We start from the raw sequence: 23129 nt of genomic DNA on the forward strand, positions 1-23129 counted from the left end.
GCATCCAACACAGACATATTTTGGATTGTGGCACTTTTTCACGCAACCGACGTGCGTTTGCATAAAATTTTTGGGCGTAACTCATAAAGTGGCTGTTTTGCACTGACATTACCTGTCAAAGTGAGCTAATGCAAAAAGGGCAGTAAGTCAGTGCAGCCATAATATAAGCAAAAATGATGGGGGTTTTTTTTTACTATAAAATATAGGCGGTTCAGGTGTCATTTTTGCAATAAAACGGTTTTCATTTTTTTTTGACTTGTGGCCCTTTTGTATTCAAGGAGCGACATGAGTGTGCAAGAAGTATGTAAAACTAAAAGAAAGTTAAACTCTATTTTAAGCTACGAACTTTTTTGTACGTACATTGTTTATACAAAACTTTAAATGCTCGTCTCTCCTTCTCCACGCATAATTTTGGCTTGATGGTAAATAAATAAAGTTTTAGAACATTATACATTAGTTTAGCGCTATCTAGTAAAAAAGCTTAAAAGTTCTATGTCTAATGAATATAACACAGGTAAAATAATGCACTAAATCTATACTAGATGTCGCTACTAGCGTTGAAGCTTTTAATCACGAAATCATCGAAAATGCTTCAAATTAAACGTATATACATATATATATCATTATGTACTTTACCTTTCTATTTGTTTATTACTATACAATACGGTGGTTATTTTATTTTAATTTTGGAATAACTATGTGCATGAAATAAATAAAATAGTACATTTTACTTCTATTTCCGTCTTTCATATGCGATTTCTCGTTGGTTAGAAAGAGACACAATTCACTGCGCCACATGTCATGACGTATTGTATTAATGCATCTATGTAGATACTGTGGTAAATGTAAGCGTCAAATCAATCTGTCATTCGTCTACGGCGAAACAGCCGTGTTAGTGGACTCGTAGACTTATTTTATCAATTTTATTGTGAACGATACTGTGTAATAATGCATAACTAACTGTAGGATACACGCGTGGTGTCCGTAAAATACTATCACTGAAAAGTGATTGACAATAAAATGTCTTTTGTTAACATCAAAAAGCAATATTTAGCTATCGGGATGTTGGTTTTCGTTATATTGTTTTTATTTAATACTAGGCCAGTTTTTCAATGTCAGTTTAATCCCGAACAGAGTTCCTACCTTCCTACAATATATGGGATCACACCGACGTACTTGAGGCTTGCTCAGAAGGCGGATCTAACAAGGTACGAATTGATTGTTTATCGTGATGCACCTGCCCTTGATTTATAGTTGATCTTACCTCATCTGTTTGGCCGAAGTATTTGGCAATGGATCTAAGTAAGCCGACAATTATTTTAATTGGTAAATTGATGGGTTTTGCTCAATGTGTACATTGGATGTTGGTTTCTGTTGTGAAAGTTATGAGAAGCCAGTTATAGACGCCGCAATTATATATAAGCGCTCATTTACCGTGATTCACATTAAGTTCCTCGAAATACTCATAAGCTCATAATTCAATTAGTTTCTGTATGAAACCTATTTTTCCTCAACAAAGATAGTTTTAACTGCAAAACTGGTAACAAGAGTTATTATTATGATAAGAAGTTTATAAGTTTTGCAACTATTCTATTTCAATTCAATCTGAAACTGACACATATTTTGTTCAAGTTCATGATAAACTGTATCTCCTTAAATTAAAAACCCTGATTGTGCCTCAGTTATACTATTAACATAATCTGTTATAATAAAATTAAATAATTTAGGTACTTTTCTTCAAAAAGTTTTAATAAGCTGTTTTTAATTCTTTACTTCCTATTAACATAAATGTTACTGGCAGGTTATCTCAAACACTGATGCTTGTAAAGAACTTCCATTGGATAATCATCGAGGATTCAGAAGAAAAAACAAAGTTGGTAGCCAACTTGCTCAAGGAGTCCAACCTCAAGTACACACATCTGAATGTTAAAACACAGAAGTCAAAGCATTCCACGGTATGTATTGATTAAATTATATTACTACTTTTTTTTTCAGTATTTTTAGTAAATAGTTTTATGCTAGGTATCTGTTATTGTCAACTAAATTATGACTAAAGATTGCTACACTCTGCCTTAAAAAAATTGATACTTATCTTTTTAATTTTAGAGGTGTCCCTCAGTATTTTTTTTAATAAATTTTAGTAGCTTGAAGTAATATTATATGTTAGAAGGACAGTGATTCTCTTTTTGAGTTTATATTTGTAGGTTTTCCTTCTCAAGAACACAAGGTAATATAATTAGTACAAGTAATAACTGGCTGCAGTAGCCCAATACAAACCAAGAGGATATTATAATCTTATCATAGTTTCGTAAAGTTTATTTGTTTTGAAATATATTTCAGCTATTGGACATCAATGTTTGTGTATTTCAAACAGTGAAATTCAACACGTCTTGGTATTGTGTATGTTTAACAATTTATTTCAAGGTTTTATTTGTGTTGAGGACAACTTGCATATTATTTAGTTATCAGTTTATCATTACATTACTTTGATATGTTGAGTGCTCATAGTTTATGCAGGCTTATGTAAAGTTGAATGCACATAAAAACGTAATTTACGTGTTAACATTATTGTCCACTGATACTTCTGTGAATAAAGTCCACATGATAGACAATTTTGATTTATTACAGTTGAGAATATCAGTTCAAGATCCTAGGAAAAAGTACTACATACCAATGGTATGACAAAACATTTTACGAAAACATTTCTGATTTAGTTTTTCGGTAGTATCATGTTACTAAACCTTTACTTCGTAGTGTACTTTGAAGGACTTTGATACATTTCTCTATTATAGTAGTTTTACAACTGTCTGGTCTACCTTTACTTACTGGAATAGTAATTAATTTCAAACCTAGTTGGCAATATGCAATGGGCATTAGATGCTACTTCACTGCGAAGGGCTACTTTCATTTTAATATTTTACAGTTTTTTCTTGGTTAGTAAAATTCAACCAGTGTTTCTATGTCTATTTAACTACAGGCTTTTATATTTTAATAGATTTTCTTTTATACTGAAAAAAAACTTATTCTGAGGTCTATTCCTTGATCTTTTAAGTTTAGACATTAGTTAGTGCACTCTATATTTAGCACCTATAGCAATTTTTTGAATGCCTTCTTATATGCAACTATGCCTTATATAATAATTATACAGATATTATACAATACATGATCACATTACTAAATAATTTGCAAGTTGATCATGCTGGTCCATTTGCTTAGAATAACAAATAGATTTCTATTTTGAGTGTACTGTAATTTCATTACTATTATTTATGTTCTTTCTGTCTCTTTAAGAATAATCTCATGATATTTTCTTTCTATATTTCTTCTGTTTTAAGTTTGTGTGAATTTACGTTTATGTACTATATTATCTTGAACCACGTTTTGGCGAATCTATTGCAAAGCAACACCATTAATATTTTCAGTTTTATAACATTTCGGACTATTATTTTCGGGTTAGTTCTTTCATTTTTATTTTCATTTTGTTATGAAACACATAACAGACTGTTTTTTTATTAAAAAAATTAAATTTATAAAGTTCCGGTATATACTTCTCATATTTCTTCGTGTTCATTGATTCATCACAAAATGTAGAAATACGCAATTCGTTGTTGAAATACTAAAGTATAATATTCGAACCTGAAAGTGGGTTTTACCAGGATCAACGCTATTGTCCGCTATCACTAGTGATAACGAAATTCCTACATCATTGTGCCCTTGACATACTCGTAAAACTATAATATTGATTTTACTGCTCAATACACTTATCAAAACTAAATAACAAAAGGAAATAAGAGCTTTAGTCTTTTTTGTGTAACTAAAATTGTAGTACAATAGGAATATTATTATTTCCCAATAGCTTTTCCTAGAATCCTACATAAACATTTTTAACAAATCAGGAGCCTGAATATACCGCTAACCGTTATCTGAAACACCAAAAAACACTCAAAATCACTTAAAATATATCTGCCATTAAGCCTTGTATTCTAATCTCGATTATCACCACATTTTTGCTACCGGGATTTTACATGGTATCACCTCTTATCTTATACAAAAAAAAACATTTATGCCATATCTATAGGGATGCCTTGATTCTCGCAAAATATTTGCAACACTTCTAATCTATGTGTTTATGTACATGTGTCTCTTAAAACGTGTGCATTATTCTAGATCTGTTTCTAATTAGTTTTTGTTATAACTGAATAGAAGCATAATTGATTAACACGTGTTGCAAATGTAAATGACTGTTCCCCTTATTGACTAGGCGATGTAAATATTTCAGGCAAGTGGCGTAGAACAAAGGAACACGGCTTTGGACTGGCTTCGAACACATTTGGCCACGGCTGAGGACAAAAGAGGCGTTGTTTACTTTATGGACGACGATAATACTTACTCGCTCAAAGTTTTCGAAGAGGTAAGTCGTAGAAAATTATATTTCTAACGTTTAAAACCCAAGCTTTAGCTTAAAATAATTCTTCAAATTATTTGAATGTAGTTCAAGGAACTTCATAAATATTTCGGACGTCTCGCATTTCTTGTTCGCAATCGTAAAAATCGTACTTACAGAGAATTTTAATGAGAACCTACACCGACAAATTCCATTGTAGATTCGCTATTATTATGTATCAAACAATTTTAAAACAGTTGCCTTTTGGAAAAAAAATGCAAAATTTAAGTAATTTTGACTAAACTATGTATCGCTTAGACAGCAACGTAATGCGTAAACTAAGATCCCAAATAGAGTCCCTGCACAAGACCGGACGATGTTTCAACTTTATCATCTTTAACTTTATTTATAGTCCCAGTATATCACTCAAATACATAAATGCCCTATATTTCAATCTGAAATAGCACTTTTGCGGTCAAGTGGGTTACTTGACATGCTCTTTGGGATGGCTGACTCAGTCCATTGTCTTTCTTAAGTCTAAAGTATCGCGTGGTACACTTGGCGTGTCTTTATTCTGACACGCTAAGCGTTTCTTCGTTGAAACATCAAAAGAACAGTTCATTAGCTGCAAGAGGTTTATTAAGTGTTAGCTAGAGCCCGCGGCTTTGTGGAGAGGAGGATATCACTTGATAAAATCCAGAATTTAGAAACGGTGTCAGTGTAAATTTCATTATTCTGTCTTTTTTATTATCTCACAAAAGTAAAAACATGATAACAGTTAAAATCTCTAGGAAAAAAAAAGAAAAGCTGTCAAAGTAATAGTATCCATATTGCCCTGTTCTTATTCGTAAAAAAATGTGAATGTACAGTAAAATATGACATGTTATTAAGCCAATTATATCATACTTGAGTTCACACCCGTACTCCGTTATAACTGTAATTTATGTCCAGTTCAGCATGATCGATGATCCCACCGAGCACGATCGTGCGTTACACTCGAGAGAGCTCGTAATATCGGGGCTTTCCTCACGCATGTCTCATATGTTATTCCACCACACATAATAATCAGTACAATAATATTTTCGATAGCCACACGTATATGGTAAATACATACGCGCAAAGCGTCGGTAAGTAATCGATTGACGTCTCTCGGTAGCTTCTAGACGGGGTTAGACAATAGATACAGAGTTATTGTTATAGATCCAACAAAATATCCGTAAGCGATTTTCCTATTTAGAATGTTTGAATACAGAATTTCGTGTTTCGACTGTATTAGGTACGGCTTTCAGTCTAATTTTAGTCGACTTTAGTTTTAAATTAACTATATTTGGTAGCGAAGAAATATCATTTGACCTTTGACCGCAGTGAGCATTCTGTTTTACTTTTATCCTATTCTCGAAAACCGTTGTTTAGATAAATAGTTGTAGCATTTCATGCGATTTTGTTGTCGAATGATTTATGTCGATTCAATTTTACTATCATTATCCTGACCTAATTCGGTTTCATGTCATTTTACCGTTCATTCAATATCGTGAATACAATGCGTAAGGTCGTCGAAGTAATTTATTACTTGTAGTCAAGCAGAAATAGTACTCGCTCTAATTTGCTACGCTACGTTAAGAAATAAATGTGTCTAGCGCTAGCCGTCTGCTACCGGTTATAGTATCCGGCGAGACTAGACCAAAGCGTATTCTCAGTGTAATTCTAATATTAGAATCGACTATACTTCCTTCATTCTTTATTGCTTTTTACTCTTCACCTGTATTGTCAATTACAATTGCCTTCCCAGAATCTTGAGTGTAATCTTTTGATGTCGTGATTCGTCGGCGTGTTAATTGTGTTGTCATAATATTTGTCGTTTGTAATAAGATGACCTAATCAATCAAGTAATCCATTCACATATTTTTAACACAATTGTAATGACATAGTAGAAATATGCACAAATGTTTACAATACGCTTTAATTATGTTGACGTAAGCCATTTTACGTAATACAAGCTGTTTGATATTATAACTGAGTATTTATTAAATATATGTAATGTTGTATTGTCATTCGATACGCCAATTTATTTTAATTAACAAAATCGTGTTCAACTGGTATAACGTAGCAGGGTTTCCAAATGTAATAGCCATTTCTTAAAATAAACTGTTTATGGAAAGTTGCTTTCTACTAAAGCACTGAAATTGCTTGCAAGTGCTCATTAATTTTGTAAATAACTGGTAACAAAAGTAAATTATTAATATTTATTGCGCCATAAAACACACACGGCGCAATTTTGAATAATAACCTAGAATTGCGGGTCGATTTGCGTATCAACTAAGCGTTTATTGCTCTGGCTACATACCTACCTACTACTTAATTTTTTGGTATTTGATATGCGTAGAGAATTTTTATATAAACAACTATTGTGCCATCATCATTTCTCCACCCAAAAGCCCTATTTTTAGATCGCATTGCTTACACTTGTTATGCAAACGTTAGCACTATATTGCTCTTTAACACAAAGGATGTTTATAACAATAAATTATTACTGATACTGTATTTTCACGATTTACGGTAAAGGATAGCACCAGGGGAAACCGTGTTGTGAAACTTCATTGGGAGACGCTAGTAAAAATGGGTGCTCTAGAACTGTTTGATCAAGTGAATCGTTATAAAAATAGGTTTCATTAGCGGGCTAACCGTTTGTTTTATTAGGAGTAGAGCCTAATAATTCATGGGTACCTACCTAATGAGACAGACTAGGAGCAGAGGGGTTCACAATATGCATAACACGTAATTTATCAAGTAGGTAGGTACGTTGTACGATTTGTTGTAGTGACGCATCCTGCGTTATCACACTTACCGACAATGAGGATGCGAGGTGTCATTCATTACACATACTTCTAAAGTGTCTATGTTTGTCGGTCTGTATGTAAAACAACAACAATCAAATAAATCGGATGTAAACAATATATTGATGACAATTTCTGCCAAAATAGACATAGCATTGTTTTATTTGCTTGCGTAACTGTAGGTAGATATAATTCAAGCAATTTTGTTAGCTTCTGCTAAACTCAATGGGTGCTAGAATTCTGTATTGCCACGATTCAAACTTATAGAATAACTTAAGATTGTATGACTTGCGATTATTTGGATCTTTTTAGAGTTAAACTCAAACTGATGAAAAAGAGCTATGCTGAAAAAGCAGATCCTATAACCGCTGCGCACTAACTACTTTTGTTTATTTATCTATGTGTCCCTGAAAGAGATATCTAAAAGCTTATTCAGAAGCGATGTTAAATCTCTTGAAATAGCAACATAATGCGACATCCCTAAAATATATTTCGCTTTTATCTCAGACGTATTGAATCAGACCATGCATCTTTATGACAGATAAGTATTCTCAGTGTTGTAGTAAATATACCCAAGAGATACGCAGGTCGTGAGTTCGCAACCGTAAGTCGTATCCGGTGATTTATTCTTACTTTATTGCGTTCACAACATTGTGGGAGATTCACAATGTATCACCACTTTTCGTAACGCGAAAAACGCGATACAGTAGAATCGATTAGATTAAAAGCACACGCTACTCAATAACCAAAGTGTACCGTCCTTTTTTGGTCTTGTCGTCTCGTTCGATGACAGTCTCTCCCAAACTCTTACTCTTGCTTCCAAACTCTGTTAATCATGCATAAATGAGCCCATGCTACCATAGTTTGGTTGGTCTACCTTGATGACAGTCAATCTTCCGGCGTCTACTAAATAAAATTGTTAATGATCTGATAATGTTTTGTAATGTTGCTTTTTCAAGTTTTTAGTGATAAAGTTAGATAGTCGGCTCAGTAAATTGGGGCCCCAGTTTGGTAGTATTACGCCATTTCTTTGGCTGTCAAGTGACTACTCGCCTAGCCAGAGAATATATTGAGGTTAAAGAGAGAGAACTCTATATCTAAAAACTCGGCTCAATAATTGTGAGCCGAGTTTTTACAATCTAGTTACTTACTTAATTGAATACTCACATGTTTCTTTTAAAGTGCAAATATGACGTAAGTGTCTGTATACCTACTTTATCATAGAATTACCGTAGTTGATATTCAAAAACAATGAAATAAAAATCTTTATAGGTACGCAAGTCCGTGAGACATTGTTTATTTATGAAACGAAAACCCAGTCTTATTATTTTTGTATTCAAATCGGGAATAAATTGTGTTTACTGCTTATTTACGGATTGTTATTGTTTGGCTAAAGTAAGTATAGATTGTTATCAGGGTAAAACTATTATTAATTCTATTGTTGTAGTATATTTGTGATTTTCAATTATCATTACAGCACGGAAACATGATGATATCAGTATTGTTTACATATTTATTACGTTATACTATTGTATTGGAGTTTGGAAGTAAAAAATATCTCAGTATAATACTTCTAAAGTACCTGACTTCAATCGTTTCTCAGATTTTGTCAGAGTCCTTTTAAATCACGGCTTATTATTCTACTTATACTTCTAAAGTACCTTCGATACTGACTTGATGTCAGAGTCCTTTTAAGTCACGGCTTATTATTCTACTACTAGCAAATACTGATAGTAAATATTTTAATTCCTTTTTTTTCTTATTCAGCCTGTTTGAAACAATAGCTTCAGAAAATTCCTTGTATAGAAGGCATTATGCCTAACTCTAAGTTCTCACAAACCTCTCAGTATTGCACTGCTTACTAACATGAAACATTTCCCTGAATCGCATGAGTAGGTGTGCTGTTTCATTGTTTGGACTGCCCCTTTCCGTTTTCCTAAGCCGTTTACAAATAGATAAGACACGAACGCTTGGAACAATCAAGGGAAAATTTATTGTGTCGAGTGCTGGGTTGGGCAAATAATCATGCTAGTTTTGCGGTTTATGTGGAACTAGTTTTTGTACACGACTTGGCCTTTACTGAAAGGTTTCAAAGGAGTGAGAGAGTGAAGAGAATATGTATATATGGGTATAAATAAAACTGTAGCCTAAATTGATAGGGATATAGGTAGGTAGTAGGAAAGATTTTTCGAATAAGATTCGTTTTTTTTAAATCTATATCCGAAAAACTAGCTTAAAAGCTTCTACTTTGATTATAACTTTCGTTATCTTAAGTTGTTACACGGGTGAAGTAGAAATATCTATTTTTCTATTATTATGTCTAGTTGGTATTAACGTCCTGCAATACCTACATTACATTCAGTCGACAACTACAGCAATTTGTGTTGTTTACATTATATTTATCTAATTTTTGACATCAGTTCGCCGATTTGTTATATTTACTTGAACTTTATCTTGCCCCGACACTAGCGCCAGCGATAACAATAAAAATAAATATTTTATCTAAGCGCAGACTACCGATTTACCTACTATTATTACTAATGCAGACAGTATTTCGCTTTGTTCAGAGTTCAATGACACCTACGTAATGTGCCTTTTGGCTGTAGAAGATATCGGTATATTCCCAATGGTGGATATCTTGGTATATTCCCTGTTGCCCCCTCTAGACTGTCACCCCGGGGTGACAACTAGGAATAAAAGTAGGAAGAAAATTCCCAGTTGTCACCCCGGGGTGACTGCCTAGAGGGGCAACTGGGAATATACCAAGATATCCACCATTTATAACATTTGAGTACCAACACCTATACATTGCCGGTCTCAAATCTCGTTTCTACTGCACTGTAATATACAAATTATTGTCTTACCAATAATTAAAATTCAAAAGTAAAAAAGTATTTACGTTTTGTTTTTTCCTTTCGAATTTTACTTATAAACGTTTTCAAAATTGATAATGACAAGACGTTTATTAGTAATACAGTTAATGTAATCAAGATTGCAGACTCTAATCTTAAAATAAATAGCGATATAATGTAAAGAAACTAAACATAAGCAAAGCATTTGCTACTATTCAGTAATTATGTTTGATGGTCTCATTTAAGTCACTTATAATGAAGTGTCAGCTTATCAAATCTATTTATAGGCACAGCAATTACATAGGTATACAAACTTGTAACTCAGTGTTGTAGTAAATATACCCAAGAGATACGCAGGTCGTGAGTTCGCAACCGTAAGTCGTATCCGGTGATTTATTCTTACTTTATTGCGTTCACAACATTGTGGGAGATTCACAATGTATCACCACTTTTCGTAACGCGAAAAACGCGATACAGTAGAATCGATTAGATTAAAAGCACACGCTACTCAATAACCAAAGTGTACCGTCCTTTTTTGGTCTTGTCGTCTCGTTCGATGACAGTCTCTCCCAAACTCTTACTCTTGCTTCCAAACTCTGTTAATCATGCATAAATGAGCCCATGCTACCATAGTTTGGTTGGTCTACCTTGATGACAGTCAATCTTCCGGCGTCTACTAAATAAAATTGTTAATGATCTGATAATGTTTTGTAATGTTGCTTTTTCAAGTTTTTAGTGATAAAGTTAGATAGTCGGCTCAGTAAATTGGGGCCCCAGTTTGGTAGTATTACGCCATTTCTTTGGCTGTCAAGTGACTACTCGCCTAGCCAGAGAATATATTGAGGTTAAAGAGAGAGAACTCTATATCTAAAAACTCGGCTCAATAATTGTGAGCCGAGTTTTTACAATCTAGTTACTTACTTAATTGAATACTCACATGTTTCTTTTAAAGTGCAAATATGACGTAAGTGTCTGTATACCTACTTTATCATAGAATTACCGTAGTTGATATTCAAAAACAATGAAATAAAAATCTTTATAGGTACGCAAGTCCGTGAGACATTGTTTATTTATGAAACGAAAACCCAGTCTTATTATTTTTGTATTCAAATCGGGAATAAATTGTGTTTACTGCTTATTTACGGATTGTTATTGTTTGGCTAAAGTAAGTATAGATTGTTATCAGGGTAAAACTATTATTAATTCTATTGTTGTAGTATATTTGTGATTTTCAATTATCATTACAGCACGGAAACATGATGATATCAGTATTGTTTACATATTTATTACGTTATACTATTGTATTGGAGTTTGGAAGTAAAAAATATCTCAGTATAATACTTCTAAAGTACCTGACTTCAATCGTTTCTCAGATTTTGTCAGAGTCCTTTTAAATCACGGCTTATTATTCTACTTATACTTCTAAAGTACCTTCGATACTGACTTGATGTCAGAGTCCTTTTAAGTCACGGCTTATTATTCTACTACTAGCAAATACTGATAGTAAATATTTTAATTCCTTTTTTTTCTTATTCAGCCTGTTTGAAACAATAGCTTCAGAAAATTCCTTGTATAGAAGGCATTATGCCTAACTCTAAGTTCTCACAAACCTCTCAGTATTGCACTGCTTACTAACATGAAACATTTCCCTGAATCGCATGAGTAGGTGTGCTGTTTCATTGTTTGGACTGCCCCTTTCCGTTTTCCTAAGCCGTTTACAAATAGATAAGACACGAACGCTTGGAACAATCAAGGGAAAATTTATTGTGTCGAGTGCTGGGTTGGGCAAATAATCATGCTAGTTTTGCGGTTTATGTGGAACTAGTTTTTGTACACGACTTGGCCTTTACTGAAAGGTTTCAAAGGAGTGAGAGAGTGAAGAGAATATGTATATATGGGTATAAATAAAACTGTAGCCTAAATTGATAGGGATATAGGTAGGTAGTAGGAAAGATTTTTCGAATAAGATTCGTTTTTTTTAAATCTATATCCGAAAAACTAGCTTAAAAGCTTCTACTTTGATTATAACTTTCGTTATCTTAAGTTGTTACACGGGTGAAGTAGAAATATCTATTTTTCTATTATTATGTCTAGTTGGTATTAACGTCCTGCAATACCTACATTACATTCAGTCGACAACTACAGCAATTTGTGTTGTTTACATTATATTTATCTAATTTTTGACATCAGTTCGCCGATTTGTTATATTTACTTGAACTTTATCTTGCCCCGACACTAGCGCCAGCGATAACAATAAAAATAAATATTTTATCTAAGCGCAGACTACCGATTTACCTACTATTATTACTAATGCAGACAGTATTTCGCTTTGTTCAGAGTTCAATGACACCTACGTAATGTGCCTTTTGGCTGTAGAAGATATCGGTATATTCCCAATGGTGGATATCTTGGTATATTCCCTGTTGCCCCCTCTAGACTGTCACCCCGGGGTGACAACTAGGAATAAAAGTAGGAAGAAAATTCCCAGTTGTCACCCCGGGGTGACTGCCTAGAGGGGCAACTGGGAATATACCAAGATATCCACCATTTATAACATTTGAGTACCAACACCTATACATTGCCGGTCTCAAATCTCGTTTCTACTGCACTGTAATATACAAATTATTGTCTTACCAATAATTAAAATTCAAAAGTAAAAAAGTATTTACGTTTTGTTTTTTCCTTTCGAATTTTACTTATAAACGTTTTCAAAATTGATAATGACAAGACGTTTATTAGTAATACAGTTAATGTAATCAAGATTGCAGACTCTAATCTTAAAATAAATAGCGATATAATGTAAAGAAACTAAACATAAGCAAAGCATTTGCTACTATTCAGTAATTATGTTTGATGGTCTCATTTAAGTCACTTATAATGAAGTGTCAGCTTATCAAATCTATTTATAGGCACAGCAATTACATAGGTATACAAACTTATATAAATTGTGTTATTTACCTACTTAAGTAAATTGTGTATAGCAAATGCAAGCATATGATACACATATGTGTTCACTTGCATTCAAATTTATTGGTAGCTGCCATTTTTTATTTTAGTAAGTGAATATTTTTGATTTTCAGTACTCTATGTAATGAGGACTTAAAAGTAGTCTTATTTTTTGGAAATATGTAGAATATAAACTTGTTCCTCGGGCCAAAACTCTAGGTATATGGTTAAATTGTTTTCCATCACGATAACCAATATTTTTAACCATAGTTTCAAAAGATTGAAATAAAATACCATACCTAAGTTTGAGCATATGGAAAATCTGGGCTACCATTACTTCGTTAAAGGTATCATATGGGTTTTCAAGGATGTAAACCATATGTTTACTGAAATTCATTAAAATCCGTTAAGAAGGTTTTACGTACAGAAGCAACAAACGTACATACAAACATCCTCACATAATGATAGCATAGAATAAATTGCTATTTTAAACCTCATGCATTCGATATGAATTTCTAATCAGCATTTCCAACATCTTACGCTCGGTTTTACAAGCTATTTACAAGCAATAAAATCAATCGCGATATTTACGATATGAGCATTAATTTCACTGAAACGTTTCGATAAGAAAATAGTAGCTCTTTATGTTGCATGTCTGATAATACGATGTATTGCTGCTTAGCTAAGTATTTTATTGATAAGAATCTAGGTGATATTATGAAATGTTTGTGGATTATTATTTATAGACGCATCTATTTTGAAATCCAAGAATACTATAGTTATTCTAAGCCAAGTTTCCTACTTATTCAAACTTTACAACAATTTTTCGCTTATTTTTTGATTCAACAGACTAAATATGACAACAATTAATTCTGGTACCAAAATTGTTTTATAATCATCAATCATTTGAAGATTTAATCAGCGTATAATAGATAGTATACGACATGTGGCCCCGTTGTACTAAGCTCTTTTGTACAGATCTTATCAGAGTTAAGTATGTAAATAGATATTAAAAACTTATTTCAAGAATCTAAAAATACCATATTTGTCTCCCGAAAACAATGTAAGTTACTAATAATAATAGTTATTGTTTTCAGGAGAAAAATATCGTTATGTAAGTTACATTGTTTTCAGCTGTTCTTTATGTTTGTACTAAATAGTTTCTTCATACATTTTCAGATGCGAAAAGTAAAGAAAGTAGGTGTATGGCCGGTGGGTATCGTGGGAGGGATGCGAGTGGAGATGCCCGTGGTGACGGACGGGAAGGTCAGCGGGTTCAACGCCTGGTGGAAGCCGTTCAGACCGTTCCCCATAGACATGGCAGGGTTCGCCATTAACGCCACCATGTTCCTCGATCATCCTGAAGCGAAGTTCTCGAGGAAAGTGCAGTCTGGATTTCAGGTTAGTTTTACAGAATGAGTAGTTAATGGTTGAGATGCTTATCGTAGCGATTCTGTTCTTAGAGGCGTTTCATTAGCAGTTCCCCACGATAAATATAAAATGAATTAATAATTTGTAACAAACACAGTCTCACATCTATAACATAAACAAAGTAAATTGAAATCAAAATATTTATATGCCATCAAAAACATTCTGTAAAAATCTCAAGTCTCGCCGTAAAAAGTTGTGAGATCTATACAATACCAAGTCGATTAATCTATTTAGTCTCTACTTAAAGGACCTTCTGCCTTAAGTTATTACGTATGTTATTATCATGCCAATTTAAAAAAAATACGTTTAAAACAAATAAACCGACCTGGCCATCGCATGATTTGATTATTAGTATGTATCACACTACACAGCACGACGAGAAGTTAATGCTCCTGAAATGTTAATGGCGAATTTGTGTTTTTCTTGCGATGACCAAGTCGATCTATTTGTTTTAAACGTATTTTTTTCACCCTATACCCCCTCCCGTTATGCCTCATATAGTAGGTACCTATTTACACCTGTTTATTTTATTTTCTACAGTAATAATAATTCATTAACTGCAAATGTAACCTTGTAATCTTATACATTTATATGGGATTACAAAGTTATTGTTGCAGTTGGTGTATTTAGGAAACTGGACCGAAATTAGAAAATATTTAATTTTTCCCATGATTAAGACACTAAACCCTATTTGTATTCTAAATTTTAAGGTTCTAAGTCTGCTAGAAGTACCTTAGACTTTTGATGATCGGTGAGTCAGTGAGTCAGTGAATCAGTGAGTGACAAAATTCAAAATTTTAACAAGTTGTCATTCTTAAACTACTGGTTCAAATTGACTGAAATTTTAAATATACCGTGTTTATACAATGACTGATTAGTTACTGGAAATCCAGGCTTCTTGTTTTATCCACAACGAAATTATAGGGGTGTCAAAAATAGCCCGAATTGCTTCGAGAAAAGGATGTTACGGCCGTGCCGCTTTTTTTTGCTCGACTTGCGGGGGCACTTCCGTGCCCCCAGATCCAATAAAACATTATTTTTTTTTAATTAACTGCTTAAAACATCTGCACCTATATCTTGTGTTTTTTACCGCACAAGTTCACAATTTGCAATAATGCAGGAAAACCCACTCAAAAATAATACAATACAATAGATTATGTTCAATATATTGTATAGAAGGAAATCCTAAAGAGCGTCCGTGTCATTGACTGATAACCTGATACCCCGTGCCACTGGTTGTAACGGGAATAAATGTATCGTATCTCGTAATTTATCGGTCACTATTCGCTCAAACATTCAAAATATATTAGTGGAGTACAATGAATACGAAACAAATTTTAATGGGCAACAGTATGATTCTACTAGAGCCCACACACGACAATTCGTTTCCCCAGGATTCAGACGTTTGAAAGCAACATTAAACGTACACCCTCCATATAGAATATCACACCTGTTATACCCAAGGGTGTAGGTGCAGATGTATATAAAATACTCCTACGTTTCGCCGTTTACAATGTTAGTCCCCACCTTGTATGGGAGAGCTTATGGCTTTTTACCGGGCACGTTGCAACCTCCAGGCTACTATTGAGAAATATTCTAATATAAATTAGAAAAGAACATCAGTACTTTCCCAACACTTTAATTGAACACGAGACCTCTTGATCAGTAGCCCTACCATGAGTTGGCGTAGTTAAAAACTAGAGTAGTTAACGTGAGAACGCAACTACAACAGTGGGCTCAAATAGGGAAAGAATGAACGACAAAGCCAATCTACATTCACTGTTGTTTAATTTAACTACACGTTATTAAATATGGCGACCCATGGTAGCAATTCTGGTACCTTAACTATCCGCTAGAGGCGCTGTTCGAGTTTTACGAGAACTACAGTGTCTCCGGGAGACTATAGTTACCAACTCATGGTAGCGCTACAGTAGTCGGTTACACACCGACCGCATCTCAGAGACTACGATTTTTTTTAACTGCCTCTGTGATACGAAAAGTACAGATAAACTTTATTTATCTTACCAATGCCTGTACAGGTCGCTCACAGTTAGATATAATGAGATGACAAAATATTCAAAATGTTTTTTCCAATAGTCTACCTCTCTTCTCGACAAATCTAACTGCGTGGGCGAAGCTAAGAGGATAAGCTAAAAGATAATAAAGCAGACGTGCGTGCTTATTGTAGACTAATCTAGATTATCTCTGCACAATGTTCATTATACATTATATTATCATTGCGTAGGCAGAACCGACGTCACTCTTCATATTACTATCAACGCCCACTTTAACTGAACAAACGCAAAGTATAATAACAAACTTCAAAGAAGATTTATACTTATATTATTTTCGCTTTATCATTTCACCTTTTTATTCATATTATTATTATTAGTTTATGGCTCATCAAAAGCCTTTGGGCGGCTAGAACAACTTTGACACCAGGTTGACCACTAACCATAGGATAAGAAAAAGAAGAAGTTTAAAATATAGGTACTTTTATGTAACTCGTTTCTTGACATATCCATACATTACAACGACCGAATACATTAGCAATGTTTGTCTTTGATTTTAACGTCCGAAAATTCCCAAGAAAATGTAGAAGTAATAAAAAAAGTATAATTCTGTTTTTTCGATTTCAGGAAAGCGAGATTCTAAAATACTTCACAACGACGGATGAGCTAGAGCCTTTAGCAGACAACTGTACAAAGGTATACGTATGGCACACACGCACGCAAAAGCCTTCCATACTCAACCCTAAGAAGCTGAAACTCAAGCACCCGCCCATACCCGACGATCACATCGAGGTCTGATTCCATACAACATTACATTGGCCTTTATGTACTAGGAACCTCGTTCCTTATAGAGAAAAAACCGCAATGTAACACACATTGTAAAAACACGCGATGTGTTCTATACAATATTAATCTTTTACACTCTTCTATATTTAAGTGAATGAATACTCAATCGGTGTATGCTCACAAGTCTTCGCGATTTGCGGTTGTCGCATCATTTGTGAACTGGATGCATATTGGCCTTATGGGGATATAAACTCTATTCATATATTTATAGAGTCGAAAATCTCATGAATAAGTGGGACTTTGTGTAATACGGCGATCTAATGGATTTACAGATAAGCAAAGATTCCTCTTTGCTGTGTAATGATATATTATATTATTTATTCACCCAACATATTCTAAACTAGCAATATATCTGTGGAAAAGAAAATTAAATATGGTAGCATTTATAATAATACGGTATAAAAAATAGTCCAAGTTACTAACAAGAAATGGATGTAATAAAATACAAAAAAGATATCCTGTCTAGACATTACCCGCAGTTATGACGTTTCATGATTCGTTCAGAAATTATGCGTGAAACGTCAAAGTAATAGATTGAAAAGCCGCTTCGTTTTGAAATTTGGTGAAGGTATTTTTAGAAATCTTAAAGCCATTGGTTTAATAAATTAGATAAACTCAAACATTAAACAATTAGTCTCTTTATTCTAAACGAAGAAAGGGTTATACTGTAAATTTTTCTTTAACTTTTACAAAAATATTATCATTATTATCAGTTTTAAAGCAAATGTATTTTGTGAGGCTCTCTATAGCTCAAGAAAAATAGTACGAGTATCATTATTACATCACAAAATAATCGTAATAAAAAATATCAATATAAAAAATTGTTCCATTGCGTTCAGTATTATTATCTTAAATTAATAATATGGACTTTATTTATAAATGTTTTCTGGATTATTTAGAAATTATTAGATTCTATTTACTTTACTGTAAGTATTTTAACGTAATAGCATAATTATATTTTATAAATAAACAACCTCTAGTGTAAAACTAGTCTTACATTTTTATATATTTTGCATAAAGAAAATTTCTCTATAAAAAAAAAAAGATTCTTTTATACTATTTATTTAGCATGTAACTTTTATTCGTAGTCGTCATAATACTATAAATTATAATAAATTATTTTATAGCTATTAGAACGAAAGCATAGGTTAATATTTCTAAATGACCGCCATCTTGCAACGTTGCTGCCATCTAGTTTTAGGTCGCATAAACTTCGATCTAAGTTACTCATTTTCTGTACGAATCCCAAAATATTGATATAATTTTGCATTTTTATAAAGCTATGTTTTTTTCTAAGTCAAAATCGTCTTAGATTCGAAAATTCTTTGAGTTATAATTAGTTTTTGTTTGTCTATTTTGAATAATAATACTTGAAATAGGCAAGCCAAAACAATTGAACTAAATTCAGGCATCATTTTATCCACAATACTTTGTTTCAATTGGCGCTGTCTTCGATAAAATAATTTGGTAGTGAATAATCTGTCCAATTATTTTAAAAGTAGTTAGTGATTGTTTATACTCGTGTACATTTTCCCCAGTGAGTTCCAATAACATAATTTAACAACATAACCAATATTATCTTTGTTTTTATAACTATCAATTACTTAATACAACTCAATGGCAATATAAAGATTTAACCAAACAATCTGTGTGTTATCACATCTAGTCTTTATGGCATTGGTCAGCCCGAAAAACGAAATCATAAAAAAATTTCGGCACATGATTTACGAAATTTATACTTCAACAATAGTCTTACAATCATAAATCACTGCGAAATTGTGATCTAAAATGACTTATCTAATGTCTTCAATCACAAAATATTATGTTAAATGTGCAACAAACATGCGAGTAAGTGTAAGTAGGAAGCTCAACATTTTATATAAACTTCGAATACCCACTTAAGACTGAATCGAGTCAAAGTCACAAAAGATCTTTGCTTGGGACGGTTTCTGAGCTTCAAGTACGTTCTACTTACTCGCCTCTCGTCACCTCTTTAAGTTTTCAAATGTGACAACTTACGAGTATACGTATACGTTTGTACGCATGTCGTATTACTATGTATGCGTTAGTGTTGTTCTATAAGTAATAGTGAGTAATTGCGTTTGAAAATAATGATTCTCTGTTCTTCTGTTACATATTCTTATTGTCGATACCTCGTAAGTATAAAGAGTCAACTGATATTAGAGTAATTTTACAGGAGAGCGATTTGAAGACAAATTGTTCCTCTTCTTTTGGTATAAAATGACTTGATTTTTGTTATAATTACTCGGTAATTTTCTTTTGTAAAAATAACTCTTTTATAAAAAAACATACACTAACATTAGGAGTATGGTTTATTGTGTACGTTTATGAAAATAATTAAACATCTAAATTTGTTAGATGACTCAGCATACTTAGAATGTATCGTTGTGGAACGTGGTTTATACATGAAATAAGCAATTTTACTGATGCGATTGTACGCACTGAATCATCAATAAAGGTTTCGAACGAAAAGATTCAAACTTTCTAAGAAGTTGTTTAATGTAAAGTACGTCTGCGTTAGAATAAAATGTGACACTTTATGTCTCTCTGTTTTCAGTAAATAGAAATCACAAACTGTTCTGAGTAATTTTTATACGTCATTTCTTTAGACTGCTAAATAGTGCGAACAAATATAGAAGGCTCTTAGATTAATAAATAATACTTACAAAGCATCGCTGAAAATACATTCAGTTGAATTCCGAAAGCATGTACATCAAGACGGAAGTTTTCCTACAAAAATACTAACTTACGGCATTTTTTATGCACTGTACTTGGTCGAGCCGTGAGTATTACTGGGAGTGATATTCTCGAGTAAAATTCTTTATTTACGATGGATACTTTTGAGTCGTGAGCTTTGCGGTCTACACATAGATATTTATTCTTTTGAGTAAAACTAGAGCGTAATACTGTTTAAGAGTACAGAGAATTCATAAGTTCGAAGTGAAACGTCAACTTTTATAAGCTGATTGTTCCGTAAAATTTGTATCTACCTATGCCGTTTCAAAGCGTGAGAAATAAGTTCTAGCATTTAATTACCTTTCCTTTGATATGCCAACATTAGCGTTCCTTGTTCTAAAGTTTCGAATTCAACTAATGCATTTTCAGCAAGTTTCCACTCTCTATCTACCAGTGAAATATTCTAAAGTTTTTATACTAGCTCATAAAGTTAGCAGTAATTGTACGCATAATAATTATGTTAGTTCTTTACAATGTGCTCAATTCTTCGAATCGGTCTAATACTTGATTCCTTTTAGTGTAGTGTTATCGTTTGTACTTATGTATTTATTATGGAATGTTCGATTTCAATAGCTAACAAAAAAACAACAATCATTATAAAATAGTACTTCCTCCTTTTCAAAGACGGTAAAAAGTAAATATCTGCTTTCAAAAATATATTTAATTTTAAAAATGTTCAATTCGTTTTGGGAGTCAATACGAACTGTTGAACCATGTCTTTAGATGAACGTCCAAAGAGTAATCTGATGGTATAAGGTGATTTCCCATAATATGATTTGATATCGAGCGTTTGACATTAAAAGTTAATTTAATCAATGTTTCCATTTTATAATTCTCCCACATAGCTCCAAAGACGCCCATTCAAAAAATTCAGAATAGCAGTGAAAAGTTATAGAAATCGAACATTTTATATATTTAACGTCTACCCTACATTATGTAACATACGTATAGCGTCTATTTATTTTAGGTTTAATATAATCTAGAATATATTCAAATAAACATTACCATTCATATTTACGTTATTCCTTCTTCATGTACAATAAAATGTAGCTATCGAATCTCCTTTCAAATAAGTATGTATACGAATACATACTTATATTCTTCCTAGATATATAAGGTAATCTGACCTCATACGATACAAAAAGTCAGTTGTAAAGGTATGGAATAAAGAGTGTGTATTTTAATGAATGATATATTGTGAAGTGCGCTTAGATTTTAATGTGGAGACGATTTCGTACTTTTGGTTACCGGGTCACGTAGGCTGTATGGATTTCTAGATCCCTTAAAAGTTTTTCGTTCTTAAGTAAGAGCTAATGTATTCTAAATTGTGGTTTCTCTTAACTATGTATGAATGCGATTGTGTGTCGAGTGCGTCGTGAGACCAGTTAAATATTACGTACGCTAATACCATCTACAAATTATTTCTCTATAACTGCAATCAGATGCATTTTATATAAATTTTTAGTGCATTAGCTCTTTACTAAGAATGTAATTAATAAAAAGACCTCAAAATCACGTAATACCTACTCCATGACTGCTATGTATTCCTTATTAATTGATCAATGTATTGTCCCTATTCTTATACGTAATTTAGAACATTGTATTAATTTATATAATACATTTCATGATGGCAATAATTTAAAACAATTTTAATAGGATTAATGTGTTTATGTATCGTTTCGGGACAAGCGTATTCTAGAAACAATTGTAGTGTAAGTGCGAATCAAAACTAGAAACTCTTATGTGATGGATTTTTAGAATTCTAATTCTATAATTTTGTAAATATTTCATATTTTATTTTAAAGTATGAGAATAAAAAATGCAACGAATATATCTGTGTTTTCATTAATAATTCACCATTACAATTTTCCCTATAAACTGCTCTTTTCTAAATGCCTAGAACATTTTTGGGCCGCAAGTAATTTACTATCTACATGATAGGCGTGTTTTAAAGTCTGCTATAAGCTATCAACGCTAAAACATAAACGAGAATTTTATTTATAGTTTTCTTATATTTCAGCATCATCGTGTTTTAAGTATTTCTGTCATTTACAATTGTTTTTATACTTGTCTATGTTTTAAGAGTGACTTAAGCCAGATTTTACCAGATACTGTTTATATACTTTTACTCAACTACCCAGGTGCTATAAATACTTGCCGAAAGATCCATATAACCAAGTTGTTCAATATCAAAACTTGTGAAATTCAATTTACTCAATAATCAAAGGAGGCTTGTAATGCAAAATGTTTTTGTCGTGCGACTTACTCGAAAAGTTTGAGTGATAAGTTTTTTCTTCACCGGTGCCTACGGGCGAGGGGTGAATTTAAATGACACCCTAGTCATAACACGATAGAGCGAAACTTTGACTTGTTTGTCACTACAAGGAAGGTAAATATTACGATAACAATCTTGTTTTTGTTAAAAAATCTGATGGAATATGCTGATTCAAAAATGTTAGATCTCACGTTGCAGAGACGTAATAAGAACGCTGTGGATATAAGCCATTATTTACATATAAGCTCCAAAGTAAGAGAATTCTAAAAAATTTAAAAAAAAATCCAAAAAGAATAAAAAAAGGTCAAATTGAGAACCTTCCTAGCCTATTGAAGTTGGGTAATAAATGTAATAATAACAACTATCATTAAAACCTCTAACATCTTAAACCTCATAATTTCCACTAAATTATTCGTAAACATTCTCGTTCCATAAAATTGCGTTTTGCGCTACTTAAAATGATGCTTCTATTGAAAATTGCTAAAGTTTAAGAGCAGTTGTGAGAATTTTTCGAAGGAAATATGGAGGCTCTCGAAACTTAGGTAATAACGCTGAAAGTGGAACACGAGTCGCACTCACTCGACTGTATGATTTGTATCGAGAGATAGAAACAAGCAATTATAACATACTTAGTTATTATAATTCTATTTTATGCTATTTGGAGAAATACGTAGGTATAATATTGCTTATAACTTAACTAAGTTTAGTCCTTATTAGTGAGTGTAGGTTTACTAGACAATATTCATTTGATATTCATACTTCTCTGGATCACACATACATTTTTCATATGTA

General features: G+C 32.7%; 1 protein-coding gene across 2 annotated transcripts; it reads left to right on the plus strand.

Annotated features, from left to right (window-relative positions):
• Positions 1 to 874: 874 nt before the first annotated feature.
• LOC142977048 (galactosylgalactosylxylosylprotein 3-beta-glucuronosyltransferase I-like) lies at positions 875 to 21893 on the plus strand. Of its 2 annotated transcripts, XM_076120733.1 has the most exons (6): positions 875 to 1208; positions 1802 to 1955; positions 2341 to 2400; positions 4280 to 4411; positions 14196 to 14417; positions 17087 to 21893. In XM_076120733.1, exons 1-6 carry the CDS (start codon positions 1021 to 1023, stop codon positions 17255 to 17257), a joined length of 927 nt encoding a protein of 308 aa, XP_075976848.1. In that variant the 5' UTR covers positions 875 to 1020; the 3' UTR covers positions 17258 to 21893. The 2 variants fall into 2 exon arrangements, with proteins under 2 accessions (XP_075976848.1, XP_075976849.1); XM_076120734.1 differs by lacking the exon at positions 2341 to 2400.
• The last annotated feature ends 1236 nt before the right edge of the window (positions 21894 to 23129 follow it).

The sequence above is a fragment of the Anticarsia gemmatalis genome, chromosome 12 (genome assembly GCF_050436995.1).
Source record: "Anticarsia gemmatalis isolate Benzon Research Colony breed Stoneville strain chromosome 12, ilAntGemm2 primary, whole genome shotgun sequence".
NCBI lineage: Eukaryota > Metazoa > Arthropoda > Insecta > Lepidoptera > Erebidae > Anticarsia > Anticarsia gemmatalis.

Excerpts from the sequence above, each read along its gene's own strand:
- LOC142977048 (XM_076120733.1), top strand. The coding sequence starts at position 1,021 with ATGTCTTTTGTTAACATCAAAAAGCAATATTTAGCTATCGGGATGTTG. Across the intron at positions 1,209-1,801 it reads CAGAAGGCGGATCTAACAAG|GTTATCTCAAACACTGATGC; the intron begins GTACGAATTGAT and ends TGTTACTGGCAG. Across the intron at positions 1,956-2,340 it reads AGAAGTCAAAGCATTCCACG|CTATTGGACATCAATGTTTG; the intron begins GTATGTATTGAT and ends AATATATTTCAG.